Here is a 20,887-nt window from a genome sequence, read left to right on the forward strand (position 1 = left end):
ATAGGGGGGATAGGGGGAGGGGCGGCCCGGGGCCATGAGGATGCCACGCGTTGCGGCGTGCCTCCCGTCATCAAGGAGCGAACAGCTGGGCGAAAAAAAAAAACAAAATAAATAACACACGTTGCGCGTTCTGAGAAATATAGGCGCACAACCACGCAAGAGCGCAACCGCAGGGTCATGCCAAGTGAATCTTTCGGCAGCCCTGTCCTTTGAATAATGCATACGGAAGCACCAGTAGGAGCACGCCGGCTCAGCCAAAGCAACATCGCAATTTCCGTGCTTAAGTTTACTGAGTCGGAGGCTTGCGGTTCAGCTTCATGTGGGCGCTCAGCAAGTGGCCAGCTGCAAGGCCGGACAAGAGGGACAGCTCCCCGCAAATGACTGCGCCAGCGACGACGCGCGCGATCTGGCGGGAGTTGGCACCTGGGTCCTCCTTGTTAGAGCCCGCGCACCCCATCAGCTCCAGCATGGCCCGCTGCGACGACAGACCTGTGCCACCGCCTACGGCGCCGACCTCGATGCTCGGCATCGTGAGGCTGATCACGAGATCCTCACCAGCCTTGTCAACCGTCGTCATGCAGGTTGCGGACTCCACTATCTGTGCGGGGTCCTGGCCAGTGGCGATGTAGAGCGCGGCCACAATGTTGGCAGCGTGTGCGTTGAAGCCGCCGATGGAACCGGCAAGCGCAGAACCGCGCAGGTTCTTAGTCACATTCAGCGACACAACACTGTCCACCGTGCATTTGAGAACACCCTCGACCACATCACGCTTGATGACGGCCTCCGCCACGACCGACTTCCCGCGTCCCTCCACCCAGTTCAGTGCGGACGGCTTCTTGTCAGTGCAGAAGTTGCCCGACAAGGTCAGCACTCGCACAGAGGGAATGTGCTGCTGCAGCACCTGCAGCGCCTTGTCACAGCCCTTCGTGATCATGTTCATGCCCATCGCATCTCCAGTAAAGGCAGAGAAGCGCATATGCACCTGGCGACCCGCCATGGCGCACTTGATGCTCAGCAACTTCCCGAAGCGGGTCGTCGACTCGAAGGCCTCCTTCAGAACGTCGAACCGCTCCTCACAGAACTTGATCACGGTGATGGCCTCGTCGAAAGAGTTCACCTCCACTACAGGGGCGCGCGTCATGCCTTCCTTCAGCACCGCTGTCCGGCATCCGCCGCTCAGGTTGATGGCGCGAGCACCGCGGTGCGCACTCGCGACCAGCGCACCCTCCGTCGTCGCCATCGGCAGTGCCACTTCCTTTCCATCCAACAGCAGCGGGCCAGCCAACCCTACCGGTACCGGAACGTAGCCGAGGATGTTCTCGCAGCTCTGGCCGACAACACTGCTCCAGTCGTAGTTCTTGTAGGGAACCCTCTCCAGCGGATGTGTGGCAGCGGTTGATGGACACATCTTTTTCTTCACAATCTCACGACGAATGGCGATGGCGCGGTCATAGTCGGGTGCAAGAGCCTGCTCAAGGCCGTAAAATGCAATCTTCTTATTCTCCACCTGCTTCATGATCTCTGCATCGGGCATGGATGCCCAGCTCCCACCCTTGGCGGCGGAGCAGGCAAGCAGCAGAGAGCGACGCATGGCTGTGAGAGAGGAGAGGGGAGACGGGTAATGCGCTGTTCCACCGCAGCGCCTGAATGGAAAGAGGAATGTGAAAAATGAGGGGAGGGGCGATGCCGACAATGAACGATGTACCTCAGCTGCACGTGGCTTCGGCGCGGCGACTGAGGGGTGCTGTGCACAATACAGCACACTCAAGAGGGAGGTGGCAGGAAACGAACGAAACCAATAGAAAGAGGGTAAATAAAAAGTCAGTGAGAAGACGCCGAGCCCCGAAGAGCGAGATAGAAAGCTAGCGCTGGAAACGATACTATGAAATTCACTCCCATATACGTTTTGGCGTGTGCTCTTGTCAATAGGGAGGCTGAAAGGAGGGAGGAAGCACCAAATTCGAGCAGATGCAGCTCACACGTCGCTTCGCCAAAGCTAATGTCAAAAAACGCGGAAGGAGAGAGAGAGAGAGAAACGCGCTCGCTGCCGCGCTGGGAAGGAAGGGACAAGCTAGTAAGGATCCAATAAGAAAGAAGCGCGAAAGGGAAAGAAAATGCGCGAAAGAGAGAGATATCGAGCTGTACCCGTGAAAGATGGGGAGAAGAAATGCGCGCAAGCTCGAATCAGGTGGTACCGGTCGTAATTAGCTGACTGGGGTACGTTTGATGGAGTGTCTGTTTCCGCACAACGGTATCGATGCATTCAGGAAGGGGATCTATGCGGATGGAGCGGAAAGCCAGCACCGCGGCAAACGAGACAGGGGAGAGGGGGAGAAAAGCGAGGAAAAAAAAAGAGGAAAGCCCGAAAGAGAAACGGCGACAGGAGGAGGGGCAGGAGGTAGAGAGAAAAAGGAACAAAGACGCAGTAGAAGGAAAGAAGGGAGAAAGATACAAAACACGAGAGAGGCAAAGAGGAAAGAGACGGTTGTAATTTTTTGTTTCCTGTTGCGCGGGGCGGGAGAGTAAAGAGAAAATGTGATGATACGAGCGATTTCATTCTGTGCACGTATGTGTGTGTGCGTTTGGCCATGCATGAAGCGGTTTCATCGCACAACCGTGAGCAGATGCGTGCCGCGCGGCAGGCATTGGTACGATTTTTTTTTCGGCGACATAAGGAGAGGAGTCAGGGAGGAGTGCAAATAGAAGAACCAAAACAATAGTGAAGCACGTAATCACTTAGGATCGAGAAGCTTGATGGCACGAAATTCACCAAGGGATCTCTGACGTGCAATGCGGAGGGGGGGGCATAGTCTTGCGCACGCCAGTCATATGCAGAAAAGGAACGCGAAGGCGACACGCGAAACGCATCGATGGCGACACGTGCCCTTACACGTCTGTAGTTTGACTGCCATGAGCAGCAATGACGTATCCATACGAAGGACAGCGGTGTGCGAGTTGCCGCACGGTTGAGACGGAGCGCATAGCCTGCCTCCTGCATCCTGTCCTCACACGCCCGAAGTTTAACTCAGGCCATCCGGATTTGCCTCTACACACCAAAGGCCTTCTTCCCGTCTTTTTTTGTTTCTATGTTTTCTTCGAAGAGAAACTCAAAGTAAAAAAATCAGGTTGGTAAGAGCGTCATGTGTGAATCATCCTTGCCTCCGCGCGCAGTTTTTCCTTTACTTCTTGCCAGCCGGGCGGAACGGCACCTTCCTCGTGTAGCGTATCTTGCGGTTTCCGACCGGGCGAGCGCGCACGGTGCGGCTGTGGATAGCGCACGCTATGCAGAAGCGCTGCTTCATGTACAGCTTCGGCATCGGGAAGTTTGCACCGTACACCGGGGACGCCTCCGCCACATCGCGGGCGGAAGCGGCATCCAGCATGCGGCGCACCACAAAGCGGCCGACGGCCTTGTCCTTCGGGGTCAGACGACCGCAGTTGAAGCAGTGGATCGGCTTGACGCGACCGCGGCTGTGCGCGGGCTTCGAACGTCCGTGGTTGCGGCGCTTGGTCGTCATGATGTTGTCACACACAATTCGCTGTGTAGGTGTGTGTTCGGTCAGGAAAGGGGTGGGACGGAGTCGTGATGTGTTGAAAGCGTGTTGGTTTGCATGAAATGGGGAGGGGTGCAAAAGTTTGGGTGCATGTGCGGGTGAGTTGAGGCACACAAAAGAGAGAGATAAGAAGACGTCATGAGAAACGTGCAAACGGCGATGCAGCAGGGAAGGCACCGCAGTATGGATTGAAGGTGCCAGCCCCTCAGGCAGACGAATCGTGTATGCTTACGCCTTGCCAGCAGGTGGCGCAAAACAAAAACGCACACTCAAAAACGACTGCCTGATGTTCCAGATCTGGAGACAAGCGGCAACGCCATGTCACAGAAAGTTCTTCTGAGAGATACTCAGGTGGCGCACACACAGGGAGAGATTGAGCTCACAATAATCAGCGACTCCGAGAAAAGGTGAGTAATCACCTGGAAAACAGTGAAAAAAGAGACACCGGAAGTACACCAAAGAAAAGCAACTTACAGATGAGCAAAGAGAAAAAGGGAAAGGAAAGCTGACCACTAGCTACAAGTGGGTGCAGTGCGTTCTAAAAGCGACGCGCTTTTTGTTTCCCCGTTTACTCCTGTTTAAACGGGGTTGTTTGAGGTTGTGAGAGATGTTCACGCAAGCGAACAAGTCCTAGAAAGAAGGTTGCCGCTGATGCGCAGTGGCCTCCGTTCCCCCGGCTGCACCGCTGTCACCTAAGTATCGGATCTTCGTCGAAGGAAACTTGACGCGCTGTCGTGGTGACGCCTTTTGAATAGCCGCCGTGTCCTGCGGCTCGCTTTGCTGAGACTCTGCCACCTCAGCGGGTTGGGCAGGGGCTACAGGAGCCGGCGGCAACGCAAGCGAAGGCGCAGGAATGACGGACTCTACCTCCCCAGGAGCCGCCAGCGTTGCTGACGGAATCGGCGCTGGCGTTTCTGCCGTGATGGATGTAGTTGTCTCCGTCAAAACTGGAAGGCGGTGATGCACTGCTGGGTTCAGTAACACCTTGGTTCCCATGGTCTCTGCGGAAAGTACGGGACCTTTGCTCATCGGGGCATAGGGGAACGGTGGACGGAGCGGTGGCATGTAGGTGGGTTGATTGTACACGCTTGCTCGCACCCATGCCGCCACAGCAGCCCGTTCGTCTCGCGCCAGCTGCGCTTCCCTCGCGCTCTCCATCTGCTGGAAGCGGAAGGGATCAAACTCTGCCCCGGACTCGGCAGCCCGCATCATTGCTGCCAAGCAGGGCTGACTGATTGAGGCGGCTCCACACAAGCGGATGAGGCGAACGAGCCGCTGGTACACCTCACCGACCTTGACAGCGTGCTCCTCTTGCGCCGCTTCAAGCTGGGTCGAGAGGGTGTTGTTGTCATGAAGGACTCGCGCCAATGAAGTTTGGAGGGACTCTATCTCAGAGGTGAGACGGCGCTCATCCGCCTCGTTTGCGGCGCAGTTAGCCTGCACACGCACCTGCAACGCCGCTGCCTCAGCCTTGCATCGCTGCGCGTTCACCGCCATGTCGTGCGCAATCACATCCCCTTCGTTGGCAGCGTCCGCAAGCCCCTCCTCCACGCCCTGTGCCATGCCTTGCTCGTAGGCTTCCGTCGAAACCCTCTCCTTTGCTTCTTCATACTGCCGATCACGTGCGGCCAACTCTTCAATGAGGTCCTGCTTGAGCTGCCTTAGTTCAATCGCCGCCTGCTCTCGCTCCTGCTGTATAAGCTGGGCGTAGTGCGTTCTGTCGCTCTCCGTCTTTGCTCTAATCTGCTGCGTCAGTGACTCCTTGAGCTGCATATCGTCCTCAAGATTGCGCAGCTCCTCTTGTAAGGGTGCCAATTTTGACTCTAAGAGCTTGCGCCTGGCTACCTCTTCACTGTATTTCTCCTGGAGCCTCAGCAGCCTCTCCTCGTGCTTCTCATGATCTGTGATGGAGAGCGTCAGACGCAGCTTTTCTTCCTTCACTTTTAAGGCTGTCAAGCGAAAAGTATCTTCGAGACAGCAGAGGAGTCGACCCAAATCCTCTATCTCACCATTGAGCCGAACAATTCGCGCCTGCGTGTCAGCAAGCTGCCGATCCAGCTCGATGCGCTCGCCGGCGCTATCATCAAGAGCCGCCTTCGCCTCCTCCCCCAATGTTTTCGTCGTCTGCAGAAACTTGGCGAGCCGCGCCTCCAACACTTGATTTCGTGCCTCTGTTTCACCAATGAGGGCTCTCTTGTCCTCCAATACCTTTTTCTTAGTGTCACCCTCGGCAAGAAGGTGCTCGATCGAGTACTCGATTTGTGCCCTCGTCAAGCTCTGCGTTCCAGACTGGCGCTCGTGACGTTTCAGGTCAGCGCAAAGGCTGTCCAGCTCGCGGCGAGTGTCACGCAGCTGCTGTGTGAGAGTAAACACCTGATCGCGCAGCCTGTCCACCAGCAAAAACTGCTCCTTGCTGAAGCCGCTTGCCATCATCGCCGAGTGTCCATCTGCGAAGCCAGAGTTTATGGCGAGAGGCTGCGCCGGCGAGCCCGTAGCCGTTCCACCATCACCCCCAGTCAAAAGCAGCTGACCTCTCTCCTTGGCGCTTCTGTGGGACTGAGATGTTGAGGTTTGCTGATCCTTGCGGCGAATAACCTCAACATAAAAGCACATGTTGACATTTGGCCCGCGTCCACGTTTTGCTCTGAGAGGGATCACCATGAGGCGTTGCCCTCCTTCTCTCATACCAACTGTCATGCCCTCGAAGCCCCGCATCGACGCCGTCACACATTGATGGCTGGCTGGCGCCATGAATTTCACAGCATCCTCGCTCTCCTTCTCCAGCAAGCTGCCAAGACGCGGTAGTCCGTCGCTGGAGTCGCTAGACTGCACCACCCATACACGGTAGAGGGCCTTGACGAGGTCGCCGACAAAGATCTGCTTGTTCTCCTTGCCCTTCACAACATCACAGGAGAGGATGCTGTCCGTCGGTTCGCCGGCCGCGCCAAACATGGCGACTGCAACCTGCGCACAGAATTCAATGGCGGCGTCCTCTGCAGCAAACTGCAAAGACCAGTAGTGACTTTTCTCATCACGAAATGTGACGTACGCGCCGTCACGAGCGATGTGCGCTCCAGCATCATTGCTCGGCGATATAGTTGCGGTGCAGATGTATTTGTTGTCACGATAGCAGCCAAGCTTAAAAGTTGTGTCGTTCGCCTTGCTCCCAATGAGCGCACAGCTCACCGGTCCATACTCGTCATACGTTCCGGCAGTCTCAGAAAACGAGTACAACACCACATTTACAATGCACGTGAAGTCAGCCGCTGGCATGAGCTCCATATAAAGCCTCTAGAAAAATACAAACAGAAAACAAGTGCTGCAAAGAGAAACGGATGGAGGAACTGTAAGTGAGGAAGCGCAGATAAGGTCAACTAGGAGGCACTTACGAGCGCACGTCGCGGCTACTCGCTCATCTGAAAGCACCACAATTGCCTGTCATGTGTAGCCACGAAGAGGAGTCGATAACAGCCGGGAAAACAAAAACAGACATGGCATCAAGGTGATAAAGCACGCTTACTCCACAGCTGTCTCAGACACTGAAATGATTCAGCCTTCCAAGTCATAATTCTGATAAACTGCTTGTCGTCTGTATGTTTTTTTTTTTATGTGCGTCACCCAACAACGACAAGACAACCTTCGCTGAAAGAAAAACACCTGAGATGCGGCACATACACGATGCGCAGATTTTCATCGGCGTCGAAGCTTCGCTAAAGCGTCAGCCACTCTTCCTCATTTACTGTCTTCTCCAACTCGCAGTAGTCCACATCCTGTGCATCAAGCTCCTTCTCGTACAAAGAAATCCACGGCACTGCCTCCTTCACAGAAGCTGGTGACATATCCAAAACGGTCTCCGTAAGGCGACGAAGCGAGCTCGAGTCTACGTAGTTCGGCGGAAGCAGAAGGTTGCGGATGCGCACCTTGTCGAGCGGAATGCCCAGAACAAAGCTGCAGCGCCTCGCAATTCCCTCGAGTTGCTTGTTGTGCGGCACTTGCCGTTTGCGGAGCCAGTGATTGTCAGCTGAGATTGTAATCAGAAAAATGTCGCTTCCGCGGACGTACATAAAGTCAGGCAGTCCATAGATGGAGTCGTCGTGCGTGATCTGGTTCTTGCTGTCCCCGTAATCAAACAATGTCTCTTTGCTCGCGCTCACATGCAAAAGAACGCGTCCATTGGAAACGGGGTTTGAAATGCTATTCTTCTTGGACAGACAGTGAATGAGAAAGCGGCCTAATGAAGGTCGGTATCCTGAAACTACATTGAGTCCTAGAAAGTCGTGGATTAAATCAATTTGCGGATAGCGAGAAAGAATGTACGCCTGCAGCTCGGCAAATGGGTTCGCTTCGTCGACATAGAGCTTTCCAGTCGACGGGTCTTGAACAATTATGTTGCTGAACGCCTCATCAAATGTACCTTGCATGCCCATGCCGTAAATGCAACAAAGTCGCTCCAGCAAGCGATGATCTCGAGAACCGTACACCTCTAGGCGCAGAAAAGCGTCTCGGAGCTCCTTTGCCTTGTTAACCTCGCCTTTCCATCGAAGTTTGGAAGCCTCTTCCTGAAGCCACGCACGGTTCTTCTCCCTAACACTCTCCGGCGAAATACCGGTTATGGCTGCCACTATTTGAATATCACCCAAAACGTGCTTGTGCTCTTCTGCTCGATTCAGGCAAAGAGCTTTGAGTGTCTCGTGCTGTAGCATTACCTTTTCTCGCTCTGATGGGTAGAGAAGAGGCGGAACTCGAAACTCCCACCTGTTCAGGCGCCACTTCGCAATGTAAGACTCCGTCTTCTCCAGCAAAGTGAGATCGTCTTTCACCACTGTGAGATCCCCATACTTTGCTAGCATATCCTTGTGCTTGAGCGCCTTCGCTCCATAAGTCGCATGCCATCGTGTTGCGCCAACGCTTCGCACTCGTTGCGTTCCATCGAAAAGGCGCAACAGCGCTTTCATAATGCTGTCTATTCTTGCAAACTAAGAGTAGGTGCAAACAGACGCATACATACATCTGTATATATATATATATATATGTACACACATAATATTTGCGTGGGCGAAAGGCATAGCAGGAGATGACGAGTAAAAGAAAGGTATCGAAGGTATCATTGCGCTCACATACTTCGCCGGATTAAGCAACACCGCAAATGAAAATAGGCCTGCCCTGGTCATATAGACCTTTTCCAGTGCACAGATATGTGATATCGTGGTGGAGGGAGAGGGTCCTTGCTGAGAATTTCAGCTACTCTGCAAAGATCACAAGAGAAAAAGCACCATGCAACTGGCAGATCACCTTATATTTCCATTCCTTTTTTCTTGCGGCCTCCCTTATCCCTACTATAGTACAAGTTTCACTGTAGATGCGACAAATGAGACTTCGATATGCTTGGCACACAAAGTGGCTATAAAAAAAAACTACCGACAGAGACCTTCGCTGGAGGTTGGAAAAGACCGGTCTCCTCATCCAACTTACGTCTCGAACATTTATGTAGAGAAGCTCAAAGAAAAACCTACTAGCAGATTCTTCAAAAGGAGAAGCAGGAAAGCGGTCGTAGAAATTTAAAAGGACTCCTTCGAGTGTATGTGGCGCAGCCACTCTGCATCAAGGGTGCTGCCGCCCCATTCGATGTAGTGATTGTCCATTGGCGAGTGCATCATCGCGTCGAGATATGGTTTTTCTCCGTATTCACCAAATGCGTTGGCGGCGATAAATTTAGGCAGGCCAAACGGGAACACAAAGTAGCACGGAAAGAACCACATTAATAGACGGCGAAACATCTCCCAAGTCGTTTCGTAGCGGCGATTGTCACGGTCAATCCAAAGCTCCTGACGGCCATAGCCCCAAAACATCCAGAAATTCAGCTGGTACTGATGGAAAACAGATGTGTTCGGAGCCTCTCGTGGATAGTTGAACGGGTACTTGGCCTCATTGTGCATCTCAAACTCCTGGTAGCGGTACAGCTTCGCGGCCGTGCGGCGAAGCATCTTTGCAGTCCTAAAACCTAAAAAGAGGAACACTCTAAGCAGCTTTTATGCCCGCTGAGCATGCTACAGGGAAAGGCAATGGAGAGGGCACCAGGTGACAAGATACACAAAGGAGATCAGGAAAGCTGGAAATTAAGGTATGCATTCCTACTCATAGTCATTCACACAGGAGCGTGTTGAAAAGGAATGAGCAGAACGCTGCAAGAGGTCCTATGGGCTCAAGCAACAGCTCTTGTGACATCGGTGCAGCAGAAGAGCAATCCAGTGGCGCCAAGAGTACAATGACATGTATATTGAAGTCCCGCACTTATGCAGACTCTTGCATTTGTTTCTTTAACTCACGCCAAACCCATCAACAGTGCTGTGAACGTCTCCTCAGAAAGATCCTTGAGACTAATGCTTAGCGATCCTCGTCGTCAGCGTCGAAAATGCCCTCACCGAGTTTCCACCACGCCAGCGTGTAGTACATGTGGAGATCGTGATGCTTTTCAGCTTCGTTAAGATCGCTCCAGCCCTCTCCGGCGACGGGCCAATGGTACATGGAACGATATGTCGAAAAGTACCAAGGAATGTTCTTGTCCAGCTTCTTCACAAATCCAGGCTCCTTCATACCGTGAGGAAACTCGCCTCGTGTGGTGAGCTCCAGGTTGGCGTATTTCATGCAGTACCGGCTGGATCTTCGAAGCATTGCGGAAAGTGCTGCCTACCTGCAGGGCTAACGGTTGTGAATGAGAGAGATGAAAAAGTGAAAAGGAGTCCATCAAGTGGGAAAAGGGGTTTCATCAAGATCCAGCATGAGAAAAGTCGGCTAATGACTCGGCGATGAATGCGGCACGATTTCCTTCTTCATCGGACAACCAGCACAGCTTTGTACCAAAACGGCGGCACCACTCCCTGGACGGGGCGGTATTTGCAAGACTTGAAATGCTTAACCGGTGGTGACTGGGAGTGATAAACATCAAGCAAATCTTTTTTTTTCACGTGCGCTATGGAAACTGCAAAAAGTGTGTGAAAAAATGCGCGGACGGTTCTGAGAAGAGAAACGAAATTAGATCGGCATTGCCAGAGATGTTCAGAACGCCGAAGTTCTTCTTGTCGTCAGTGAGGGCTGCGTGAGAAGCACGAGGAGTGGAGACAAAGTGCAGGGGGGGCTTTGGCCACAACTGTACCTGCACACCTTTGCTTCCCGACGATCTAGCCATATGAGAAGGCTGATAAGTAAATGCGAGCCGAAGGAAATTTGCCCTCCCCCCCCAACTTCTCAGCATGATTCATTTTAGCTGCTGATGAGTTCCTCTGCCTTGCAGCTTGCTGACAAATGTACCAGTGCACGGATCACCAATCCATTAACGTACGCACGTTGGAAGTGCTGCACCTTGCACAATCTCTGTTTGTCTGGTGAAGTTCGACGTCAAACATGGTGCTTGTTGCACGCTGCTTTCGGCGACTCGGCTCACCGGTATCAGTTCGAGGGCAGAAGCTGTATATGCATCAGCCTGTTGATTGTGAGAAGCGAGAGGTGATTCTTTGCCGATTCGAACGTGAGAAAAGCAACTCTTTATGCTGGAGAATCTGCTCCTCCTCTTTGTTGTCTTCGATGTCACACGCGCATTCTTTCATTCGTCTCAAGTACTGTAATTTCTCTTTGCTTGCAGTCCACGCTTATAAGTGCACTGAAGCTACTCGATTCAGGATCACTTATCTGTAGCAGGAAGGCTTCCCGGCTTTTCATGCTTTATACTTGCTTGACGAAACGTAGTGCGAATAGTCTGAGTCCTTGAACTGTAGAGACTCCAAGATGCGCTGTTTCGAGTCCCCCGGTCTGCGTATTCTTTTTGCATGCATGCTGTTTTCCAGCATTTAGAATTCGCAGGCATATTGTGCTGATCCCCATCCGAGCGAGGATCAGTTTCGCACGAGTTTTTAGATTTGATAAATACACCATCACTTCTCTGCTTTTTCGCTGTTTTGCTTTTCTTCATTGTTTTTTGTTGTCGTAGATTAAGTTTGTGTTGTAGGTCCAGGAGCGTCCAGTGTCGGGGGGTATTCTTGTCTTGACACTCTAAAAGTATTGACTGATCGTTTTCCTCTTACTACACTAAACTGCCCTTCAGTGATTTTTTTGGGAGACGGGTTACACAAACGAAAGAAAAAGCGCTGTGGCTGCTTCCTGGTGCACCAGAACGCTATCAGGTGTAGTCGACGTGACTTTTACTAAGCCGTTGAGATAGAGAAGCATGGTAGTGGGCACACAACGTTCTGTTGCTATATCGAATATCACATTCTTTTCCTGTATGTGTGTGTGTCAATGTGTTGTCTTACTTTAGGGCTATCTAATCGTTGAAGTGCAGAGTTACTTGTATTTAGATAATGCGGGAAGGCAATAATTAGGGGGTGTTGTAGCTCATACCGCCATGAGCGGCTATGCAGATAAAGGCTGCTCGACCACGCACATGTTGTGTGTTGTTGCGTACTTCAAAAAGTATGCGTGAGGTTGCTCTTGGCTCCAAAGTGTTCTTCTACAGCTGTGTGTGTACCTCGCCCTCTGTGAAAGTGTTGCCGTCACTTCGTTGACAAGAGTCACCTGCAATGGTTTTCCTTTCGCGTAGCCTTTCGTACTCGCCGCAAGTTATGAGCGCACATTCTATCGTCTAATAATCGAAAGCACATGGCTTGCACGCTACGCTTCAGATTCACGAGAGGATGCACGTGTCGCGCTGTCTCGAAGGTACCGTTCCCTTGTACTTTTCAAATTTGCAGTGTTGTTCTCAGGTGCGTGCTTTTTTAGGACTAAAACGATTTCGAGAAGAGCATCTTTTTTTTTCCGTCGCCTGATGCCGAAGAATGAGTGATGATTGTCCACTTGAAACAAGGTCGTGGCTGCACGTCAGGAGCCAGTTTGCTTCTCACAATATGAAATAATAAGAACCATCCTCTTGAACTGATTCTTTTCGTGGAGTCTTGCCCGCGCAACCTTGACCAGCTCCCTGAAACATCTTTCCTGTGTATTGTTTTGTTGATCTCCTGGATGTTATGCATTCGAGTGGATGCCCTTTGCTGAAGCGGCTTTGCGCGGCTCGGCGAGTGTTTCTCGCGGGAAAGAGTCTTTCAAAGTGCCCCTTTGATGCGCACCAAGCTTTGAACGCCTAATTAGCGTTATTACCCCGCTCCCATAACTTTCATGATGAGGCCTGAGTGCTGTAGTTCTGATACCCTTGCTGTCCTGCGCAGCAGCACGAGTTTCTGCTTGCTGTGCTTTTATCGTGCGCGTTTGTTTTCACACAGCTGTATTTCACTCGGGGTATTGCGGCGTGGGAGAACTGGAAGCGAATGCCGGAATGCCGATGTTGGATTCCTTAAACGCATAGGCATTTTGTTCGTGTGCCTGTGCTTGTGTGGCGACTGTCATTTGGAGACACGAAGGAAACCGTATGCTGGCCTCGTGGATTGATGCATTTGATGGTCAGACGCTATGCAGCCTTTTTCCGCGTTTTTGTTTACATGTGTCATCGGTCTTCTCTGAGATGTTAGGTTCAGACTTGTTTGCTGCCTGAAGTTGCCCAGGGAGTCTGCGCTGTCGTCGAATCAGTGAAAAGAACTCTACTTTTGCTGGATATTCTCTCCTTGACGCGGAAGAGCGAATTTTAGAGCCTATTTAGAGTGGCTTTCAATTCATCGCTGCTACCTCTCGCAGTAAAGGACGACGGCACACACCGGTCTTAAATCTCGAAAAAAAAAAAAAAACCGTCTGTATATGACTACATGCAAATACTTATGCAGCCCCCCTGAACAACTTTTTCTACCCCCTTTTTTTCTTCTGCTAACGGGGTTTCTATACTTGCGTGCCTTGTGACAGGTCTCAGGTTTTGTATGCAGGATATTTAGGGGACCCTCGAGTTCGATTCCTATGGCAATAGTGTTTTTTAAATCGTACATCAATGTCGGTGCCCTTTGAATTCAACTCTGTTTACTTGTTTTATCGCCACTTTTTTTTTGTCTCCGTTGGCCAAACTTCGTGTACATGGGGCTTTCTCACCTACAGCGAGTGAGCGGCACACAATCTCAAGTGCTTGTACTACTGCTCTGTGCTACACGTGCAGGATTCGAGGACGCGCTATTATAACTTCTAGTTGCTTGCGTCTCGAAGTTCCGTATGTGGAACAAACAAAATGAACCCAATGCTGGTGGCAACACCGGTCGTTGAAAGAAGCGGAAGTGTGTCAGGTGATTGGCGACTTGTGATTTGCTCGCCTTCCTTCCTGAAAGCTTTAGGGGTCCTCAAATATCGTCATCACTTGTGTCTTAGGTTTATTTTGGCACAGATGAACTTGTTTTGCCGTAGTTTGCACTTTCACACGCTCGGCGTCTACATCATCGCTTCTTTTTTAGTGGTTCTCTGGCATTCTGTACGCAATACCGTCTAATCTTCTTTCGTCTCGCTGATCTTTGTGGCTCCGATGCTTTCCCTTTTCCTTCATTTTTGTGCTTGCACACACACACACACACACACACACACACACACATACACGAACAGAACAACGAAAACTAAGTTGCATATACCAAAGGATTCATGAGAAGATTTCTACCTATGCATATGTTAGTCAATATCCACTTGAAGGCTCTAACACTGAGCAACACCTACTTTACAGCAGCTCCGCAACGTGAGGAAAATGAGAAGCTGCAGCTCTCTAATGCTGAGAAAGGTAAGGTGGTGACCCGCTTCCCCCCAGAGGCTAGCGGGTTCCTGCATATCGGCCATGCGAAAGCTGCGCTGATCAACCGCATGCTGGCGGACGCGTATGAGGGAAAGATGCTTTTCCGCTTCGATGACACAAATCCATCGAAGGAAAAGGAGCACTTTGAGGCTGCCATCGAGGAGGATCTCAAGACACTAGGTGTGCGGTACGATTTCGGGCCAACATACTCGTCGGACTACTTTGATCTGATGTTCGAGAAGGCGGAGGACATGATCAAGCGTGGATTGGCGTACTGTGATAAGACACCGCGGGAGGAGATGCAGAAGTGCCGCTTCAACGGTATTCCGACAAAGTACCGCGATGCGTCTGTGGAGGAGAACATGCGCCTGTGGAGGGAGATGAAGAAGGGCACTGAGGAAGGCCAGATCACGTGCCTTCGTGCTAAGGTGTCCATTGACGACCCCAACAAGGCGATGCGGGACCCCGTCATGTACCGCGTGAGCATGACCCCGCACGCCCGCCACGGGACGAAGCAAGTGGCGTACCCGACCTATGACTTCTGCTGTCCTCTTGTCGACTCGGTTGAGGGTGTAACCCATGCTCTTCGTACAAATGAGTATCACGACCGCAATGCCCAGTACTACTGGTTTTGCGACGCTATGGGGATCCGCAAGCCGACCATTGAGGACTTCTCGCGACTCAATATGGAGTACTCGGTAATGTCAAAGCGAATGCTAACAAAGCTGGTGGACACGCATGTGGTGGACGGGTGGGATGACCCGCGGCTCCCGACGGTGCGCGCACTAGTTCGCCGTGGTATGCAGATTGAGGCGCTTCGCCAGTTTGTGGCGGAGCAAGGCATGTCGAAGAGCGTGAACTTCATGGAGTGGTCGAAGATCTGGTACTTTAATGCACAGATTCTAGACCCCACAAGCCCCCGCTACACGGTGGTGTCGAACACGCTGAAGGTCCGCTGCACTGTGGAGGGGCAGAGACATATGGAAGCTGAAAAGAAGCCGCTCCACAAGAAGGACTCCAGCATGGGCGAGAAGACGTATTACAAGTCAGATATTATCTTTTTGGACGCTGAGGACGTGGTGCTCATCAAAGACGGTGACGAGGTGACGCTGATGGACTGGGGCAACGCATACGTCAAGGACATAAAGCGTCCGAGCGCTGATGCTCTGCCTACTGAGGCCACGATCGTTCTGCACCCAGAGGGAGATGTCAAGAAGACGAAGTTCAAGCTCACGTGGGTGCCGGAGAGCGACAAGGCGGTGATTTTGACACTGAACGAGTACGATAATCTGTTGACCAAGAAGAAACCGGACCCAGAGGAGAGCATTGATGACATCATTGCTCCCGTTTCTCGCTACTCACAGGAGGTTATTGGCGAGGAGGCGCTGTCGGTGGTGAAGAAGGGTGACATTGTCCAGCTGGAGCGCCGCGGCTACTACATCGTCGACGACGACAAGGCGGAGAAGAAGGTGCTCATCTCAATCCCGGATGGCCGCGACAAAGTGAACCATCTTTCCGCGAAGGCGCAGTACCTGAAGACACTGCCGAAGAAGGCGTCCGCCGCCGACGAGCTGGCGGCCAAGCGTGCAGCTAAGGCAGCGAAGAAGGCGGCTCAGAAGGCAGCGGCGAAGAGCAGCTAGCGAGGCTCGAGAGCACGTGTATTTTTTTTTTTCGCATGCACGAGTCTCTGTCGTGCTCCACAAAACGTGTCGTTACCTGAAAGCCGTTCATGTAACTGTTGTCTTGTGTCTTTTGGTGGCTCAGGCGGGGCCGAGGCTCCCTCGTTGGTGACTCTGAAACGGGAGGAAGGTTAAATGGAGTCAAAGAGGTGCTTGTGGCGCTCTTGAAGTGATGGTCTTGCCCACGAGCAGCGACGGTTTGCCTTTTTCTCCCTTTCGCCATCACCCGCCATCGCTCTAAGTCTGTCTCCTCGTGCTCATGCCGTTCACTCATTATGGTTAACTTTGAAAGTTTTTTTTTTTTAAACCCCGTGAAAGGCTGAAGGGAGGGAATCACAAGAGAGGGATGGGTTGGTAAAGCAAATGTTTAAGTTGCAGAGGCTTGCGTGTGTGTTTGTGCAAGCTGTTTTGCTTCCTTGAAGGTTTTTCTTTTTGTGACCTTCCCTGACCGTCTCCGTTGTTTCTCTTTCCCGCGGACTTTTTCTTTTTCGCCTCAACGACGGCATCCCAAGACGCACGCATGCGCACGCAAGCAACGGCAAGCTGCAACCAACAGAAAAATACGTAAACAGGGAGAGGCATGGGAGGGCGTCAGTCCTTGTTGCGTGAGCATTCGTTGCGTTACCTTGAACCACCTGTTTCTCTATACGTTCGACCTGCTTTTCTTTGAGGGGTGATTTAAATGCACCGCGCTGCAAGGGCGCCATGACAGCTGGATGCACATGGCGTAGTGTTCCCATGGTGCTGGCTTCTGGTCTGGCGTGGTCGAGCGAGAGCAGAGTCTGAATACTTCCTTTTCTTGCCACTCTTCTTCTTTCGTTTCTCCTTTTTTTTTCTGTTTGTCGGGTGCCACGGCGACTGTGCCACGACCGTTAACACGAACCAGCTTCACACTATCGCACTTTGTGCGCCACAGACGCTCTGGCCAACAATGCCAAAGAAGGCGACGATATCATTTGCGGATCTCGGCCTCGGGACCCCGCTGCCCAGTGTTCTGGCGAAGTCCCGCGACGAGCGACGAAAGGAGCAGCGAGTCGAGAAAAAGGAGAGGAAAGAGCGCACACGCGAGGCTATGGCCGAGGTAGCGGCGGCGCGTGACATCGTGGAGCAGCACAAGCGCCTTGTCGAAGCGGAGACGGCGCAGGAGCGAAAGCTCAAAGAGATGCATAAGCGTGAGCTGCGAGTGGAGCATCTGAAGGCGCGCTGTGAGCGCGAGGAAAGCCAGAGGCAACACACCGCGCAGCTGCGCGTGACACAGGAGAAGATCATCACCGAGTTGAGGACGGCGCGGCGGGAAGAGGAGGCTGAGATGCAGCGGCTGCAGGCACTGCTAGAGCGTGAGACGGCAGAGAGGGCAAAGGTTGCGCCGGCCAATGTTCACATTGAGATTCACCGCACAGACGAGGTGAAGCAGCAGCGTGCTGGTCTGCCTGTTCTGCGCGAGGAGCAGCCGATCATGGAGGCCATCAACGAAACGCGCCGCACGTGCGTGTTGGTGTGTGGCGAGACGGGCAGCGGCAAGACAACCCAAATTCCGCAGTTTCTGTGGGAGGCGGGATACGGCCACCCAGAGGGCCACCTCTTCGGGAGGGAGGGCTGCATACTCATCACGGAGCCCCGCCGTGTGGCTGCAGTGTCGATGGCGCGGCGTGTGGCCGAGGAGCTCAACGTTTCCTTCGGGAAAGAGGTGTGCTACCACGTCCGGTACGATAACAACCTCTCTGACAAGTGCAGGCTGAAGTTTGCGACGGAGGGTATTGTGCTGAAGGAAATCCAGTCCGACTTTCTTCTTCGCAAGTACAGCGTCATCGTGATTGATGAAGCACACGAGCGCAGTATCTCGTGTGACATCCTGATTGGGCTGCTTTCTCGCATCGTGCCGCTGCGCAATGACATGTTTGAAGAGGAGCTGCGCAAGCATCACGGCGACGTGGACAAGACGTGCATTAAACCACTCAAGCTTGTCATCATGTCTGCCACCATGCGTATTACAGACTTCAAGGATAACCGGACACTTTTTCCCATTACACCGCCGCTCATCAACATCGAGGCGCGCCGATACCCTGTCACGAACCACTTTGCCCGACGCACGGAGCTGAAGGAGTACGTGGACCAGGCATTCGACAAGGTACGCCAGATGCACAAGAAGCTGCCGCCAGGTGGCATTTTGGTGTTTGTGTGCACCCAGCAGGAGATCGAGGATCTGTGTGGCCGTCTGCGTCGGCACTACGCGGCGACAAAGATCGAGTACTATGACAACGCCTACTCAAAACACCGGCTTCTGACCGGACGGAGCCAGGAGGAGACGGCTGCGGCGTCGAGCGACAGCGAAGGCGGCGGCGTTGCCACCGCAGAGGAGGCGGAGGAAAAGGACGAGTACGGCCTTCACACGACAGACTACGCCCTCGACGACGAGAACGTGACTTGCAGCAACTCGAAGGAGATCGAAACCGTGCACGAGGGACGACTGCGACGACCTCCCCAGCCAAGCGGCGGAAGGGGCAAGTACCCCCGCGGTGAGGCGGGTGCGCGGCTAGCCGGCAGGGATCACTGGGGTCGTAGCGACGAGCACAGTGCCGCTGCCGCAGAGGGGTTGACGACTTTTCCAGGCGACGAGGAACAGGAGGAAGAGGTCAACGGGGAGTTGAACACCCTCCACGTTCTCCCGCTTTACGCGCTTCTCGACTTTCAAAAGCAACAAGAGGTTTTCAAGCCACCGCCTAAAGGCACTCGCCTCTGCGTTGTCGCCACCAACGTGGCCGAGACGTCCATCACAATTCCAAATATCAAGTATGTGGTGGATGCTGGGCGGGCTAAGTCCAAGGTGATTGACGAGGAGACCAAGGCGAGCTGCTTCCGAATCGAGTGGACAAGCCAGGCTTCCGCCGAGCAGCGCAGCGGCCGCGCAGGCCGTGTGGGGCCGGGACACTGCTACCGACTCTACAGCACCGCAGTGTACGCAAACTTGATGGCGAAGCACGGAGACCCAGAAGTGCTTCGCACCCCGCTCGATTCCGTCGTTCTTCTAATGAAGCACATTGGGGTGAAGAACGTCGGTGGCTTTCCGTTTCCGTCGCCACCGCGGGAGTCGGACTTGAAGGCTGCCCTGCAGCACCTCAGTGTCATTGGCGCCCTCGACGCAGCGAACAACTACAACATTACCAAGCTGGGTCGGCAGCTGGTTGCGTACCCGGTGCCGCCACGATTTGCGCGGGCTCTTCTCGAGGTGCTGCAGCAACAGAAGGCGCGATCCGCTGACGTGCAAGACATGGTTGCTGCCATCGTCGCAGTGGCCACGACGACGACCAACGTCTTTACGGGAGAGGGCAATCAGCTCAAGGCGAGGAAGCTCAACGAGCTCGCCGACACTCCCACAGACCCTCGACAGGGGCGAATTCGCTCCTTGCTGAACCCTGGAAGCGACCTGGTCACTTACCTCAACGCATTCTATGCCTACCGCAGCGATCCGTGGCATAGCTGTGGCATGTTCTGCTTGGTTCAGAAGAGCATGCACGAGGCAAGGCTTCTATACACCCAGCTCCGCAGCCAGATGCGCCAGCACAACAAGGAGCAGGACGAGCTGGCCGACACCCTGGACGAAGGCGAGGCCTCCGTGCACGAAAAGAGTGAGCAAAAGATCGGGAGCCATACCAGTGGTGGATGCCCTTTGTCAAAGGAGACGGAGCTGCTGCTGCGGCAGGTCTTTATTCCAGGGCTCATGGACCAAGTTGCGCGTCGCGCGACGGTGCACGAGTGCCGCTCACTCGGGGTGGAGTACAACGACAAGCGCGCTACCAAGACACCATATCTGGTGCTGGGTGTAAACCGCACTATCGCCTACATTCACCCGACCAGTGCCGTGGCGCGCACGTTTCCGCCGCCGGAGTATGTGACATTTGGATTTCTGCAGAAAGTGCACCGTTCCGACACAAAAGTTGCACAGGCCATGATGATGGGCGTTACGGTTGTGATGCCAGAGTGGCTGCGTGCCTACGGCTTCGAGGAGGAGGAGGGAGACTAGCAGCAGCAACACGTCAGCACTTCTCTAGCGAGATCCACACATGCGTGTCTTTCTCGTCTTCTGTGTGGAGGCAGTGCCGCGTCTTGTATGCCCCTCTCCCCCAGCCGCGTTCTCCACCACGGTGGTGTGATGCGCACCTCCTCGTAAAGTAGCTGGTCCTAAGAAGAAAAACACCTTCCCAGAGGACACGGTGCTATGCTGCAGGGCCATGGTGATGGGCGCAGTGATGATAGCGTGCGTATATCTTCTTTTGATGTTGACGGCGTGACGCCCCCCCTGTTTTTCCCTTTTCCTTTTCTCCCCCGCTGTTCGCCTGACTTACCTGGCATTTAACGGACGATTAAGGCACGCCAGAGGTCATTACTCAATCAAATATAAATACACTCTCCCAGACAACACTCGTACAGATTCGCCGCTTCGTCTTTTAAATGCGCCAAAGCCTGGATGCCGCGCAGACAGAGAGAACATCACAGCGAAGCGCTCGCTCAAGTGCCACTCTTTCACGCTGGTGACTCCGCTGACTGCATCTGCGGTGAGGTCTTCGGTGCTTGTCAAGGCCCATCTACCGTTTGTTTCTACGGTCGGACATCTCCTAATGATGCACACGTCCTTCTCGCTATGTCTTTTGTATCGGCTCTTGCTTTTTTTTCCGATCCTTATGTATTCTGCGCTCCGGCACACACAAACACACACATATATGGACACACATACACATTTGCAAATACACTTCGACACGCATTCCGCCCCTTGTTTGACCTCGCTATGAGTGCATCTCTTTGTTCGTTTGCTTCACGACTAAACTCGCTGGCATTTTCAGTCGTCGCGTTTCTCTCTGCCCCTCTCTCTGCGGGTGGTATTGTGCCCTTTCCTACATACTGCAGGAACAGAAAAGCGGTCTCACTGGCGTCCTTGCACACCAGAGGAGCCGCCGCCA

The 20,887-nt window shown here is 53.2% G+C and overlaps 8 protein-coding genes across 8 annotated transcripts; 2 read left to right on the plus strand and 6 right to left on the minus strand.

Annotated features, from left to right (window-relative positions):
- Positions 1–286: 286 nt before the first annotated feature.
- Positions 287–1,591, minus strand: LDBPK_303230 (3-hydroxy-3-methylglutaryl-CoA reductase, putative; the record flags this gene model as incomplete). The annotated part of the gene is made up of 1 exon (XM_003862986.1): positions 287–1,591. The coding sequence occupies one exon, from the start codon at positions 1,589–1,591 to the stop codon at positions 287–289; it is 1,305 nt and encodes a 434-aa protein (XP_003863034.1).
- A 1,588-nt stretch (positions 1,592–3,179) lies between these two features.
- LDBPK_303240 (ribosomal protein S26, putative) lies at positions 3,180–3,518 on the minus strand (the record flags this gene model as incomplete). The annotated part of the gene is made up of 1 exon (XM_003862987.1): positions 3,180–3,518. The coding sequence occupies one exon, from the start codon at positions 3,516–3,518 to the stop codon at positions 3,180–3,182; it is 339 nt and encodes a 112-aa protein (XP_003863035.1).
- Positions 3,519–4,184: 666 nt separating this feature from the next.
- Positions 4,185–6,836, minus strand: LDBPK_303250 (hypothetical protein, conserved; the record flags this gene model as incomplete). The annotated part of the gene is made up of 1 exon (XM_003862988.1): positions 4,185–6,836. The coding sequence occupies one exon, from the start codon at positions 6,834–6,836 to the stop codon at positions 4,185–4,187; it is 2,652 nt and encodes an 883-aa protein (XP_003863036.1).
- A 428-nt stretch (positions 6,837–7,264) lies between these two features.
- On the minus strand, positions 7,265–8,404 carry LDBPK_303260 (hypothetical protein, conserved; the record flags this gene model as incomplete). The annotated part of the gene is made up of 1 exon (XM_003862989.1): positions 7,265–8,404. One exon carries the CDS (start codon positions 8,402–8,404, stop codon positions 7,265–7,267), a length of 1,140 nt encoding a protein of 379 aa, XP_003863037.1.
- A 708-nt stretch (positions 8,405–9,112) lies between these two features.
- On the minus strand, positions 9,113–9,538 carry LDBPK_303270 (hypothetical protein, conserved; the record flags this gene model as incomplete). The annotated part of the gene is made up of 1 exon (XM_003862990.1): positions 9,113–9,538. One exon carries the CDS (start codon positions 9,536–9,538, stop codon positions 9,113–9,115), a length of 426 nt encoding a protein of 141 aa, XP_003863038.1.
- Positions 9,539–9,938: 400 nt separating this feature from the next.
- On the minus strand, positions 9,939–10,226 carry LDBPK_303280 (hypothetical protein, conserved; the record flags this gene model as incomplete). The annotated part of the gene is made up of 1 exon (XM_003862991.1): positions 9,939–10,226. One exon carries the CDS (start codon positions 10,224–10,226, stop codon positions 9,939–9,941), a length of 288 nt encoding a protein of 95 aa, XP_003863039.1.
- A 3,882-nt stretch (positions 10,227–14,108) lies between these two features.
- Positions 14,109–15,893, plus strand: LDBPK_303290 (glutamyl-tRNA synthetase, putative; the record flags this gene model as incomplete). Its single annotated transcript, XM_003862992.1, has 1 exon — positions 14,109–15,893. One exon carries the CDS (start codon positions 14,109–14,111, stop codon positions 15,891–15,893), a length of 1,785 nt encoding a protein of 594 aa, XP_003863040.1.
- Positions 15,894–16,863: 970 nt separating this feature from the next.
- Positions 16,864–19,953, plus strand: LDBPK_303300 (ATP-dependent RNA helicase, putative; the record flags this gene model as incomplete). Its single annotated transcript, XM_003862993.1, has 1 exon — positions 16,864–19,953. One exon carries the CDS (start codon positions 16,864–16,866, stop codon positions 19,951–19,953), a length of 3,090 nt encoding a protein of 1,029 aa, XP_003863041.1.
- Between the last annotated feature and the right edge of the window lie 934 nt (positions 19,954–20,887).

The sequence above is a fragment of the Leishmania donovani genome, chromosome 30 (assembly GCF_000227135.1).
Source record: "Leishmania donovani BPK282A1 complete genome, chromosome 30".
In the NCBI taxonomy this organism is placed as follows: Eukaryota; Euglenozoa; class Kinetoplastea; order Trypanosomatida; family Trypanosomatidae; genus Leishmania; species Leishmania donovani.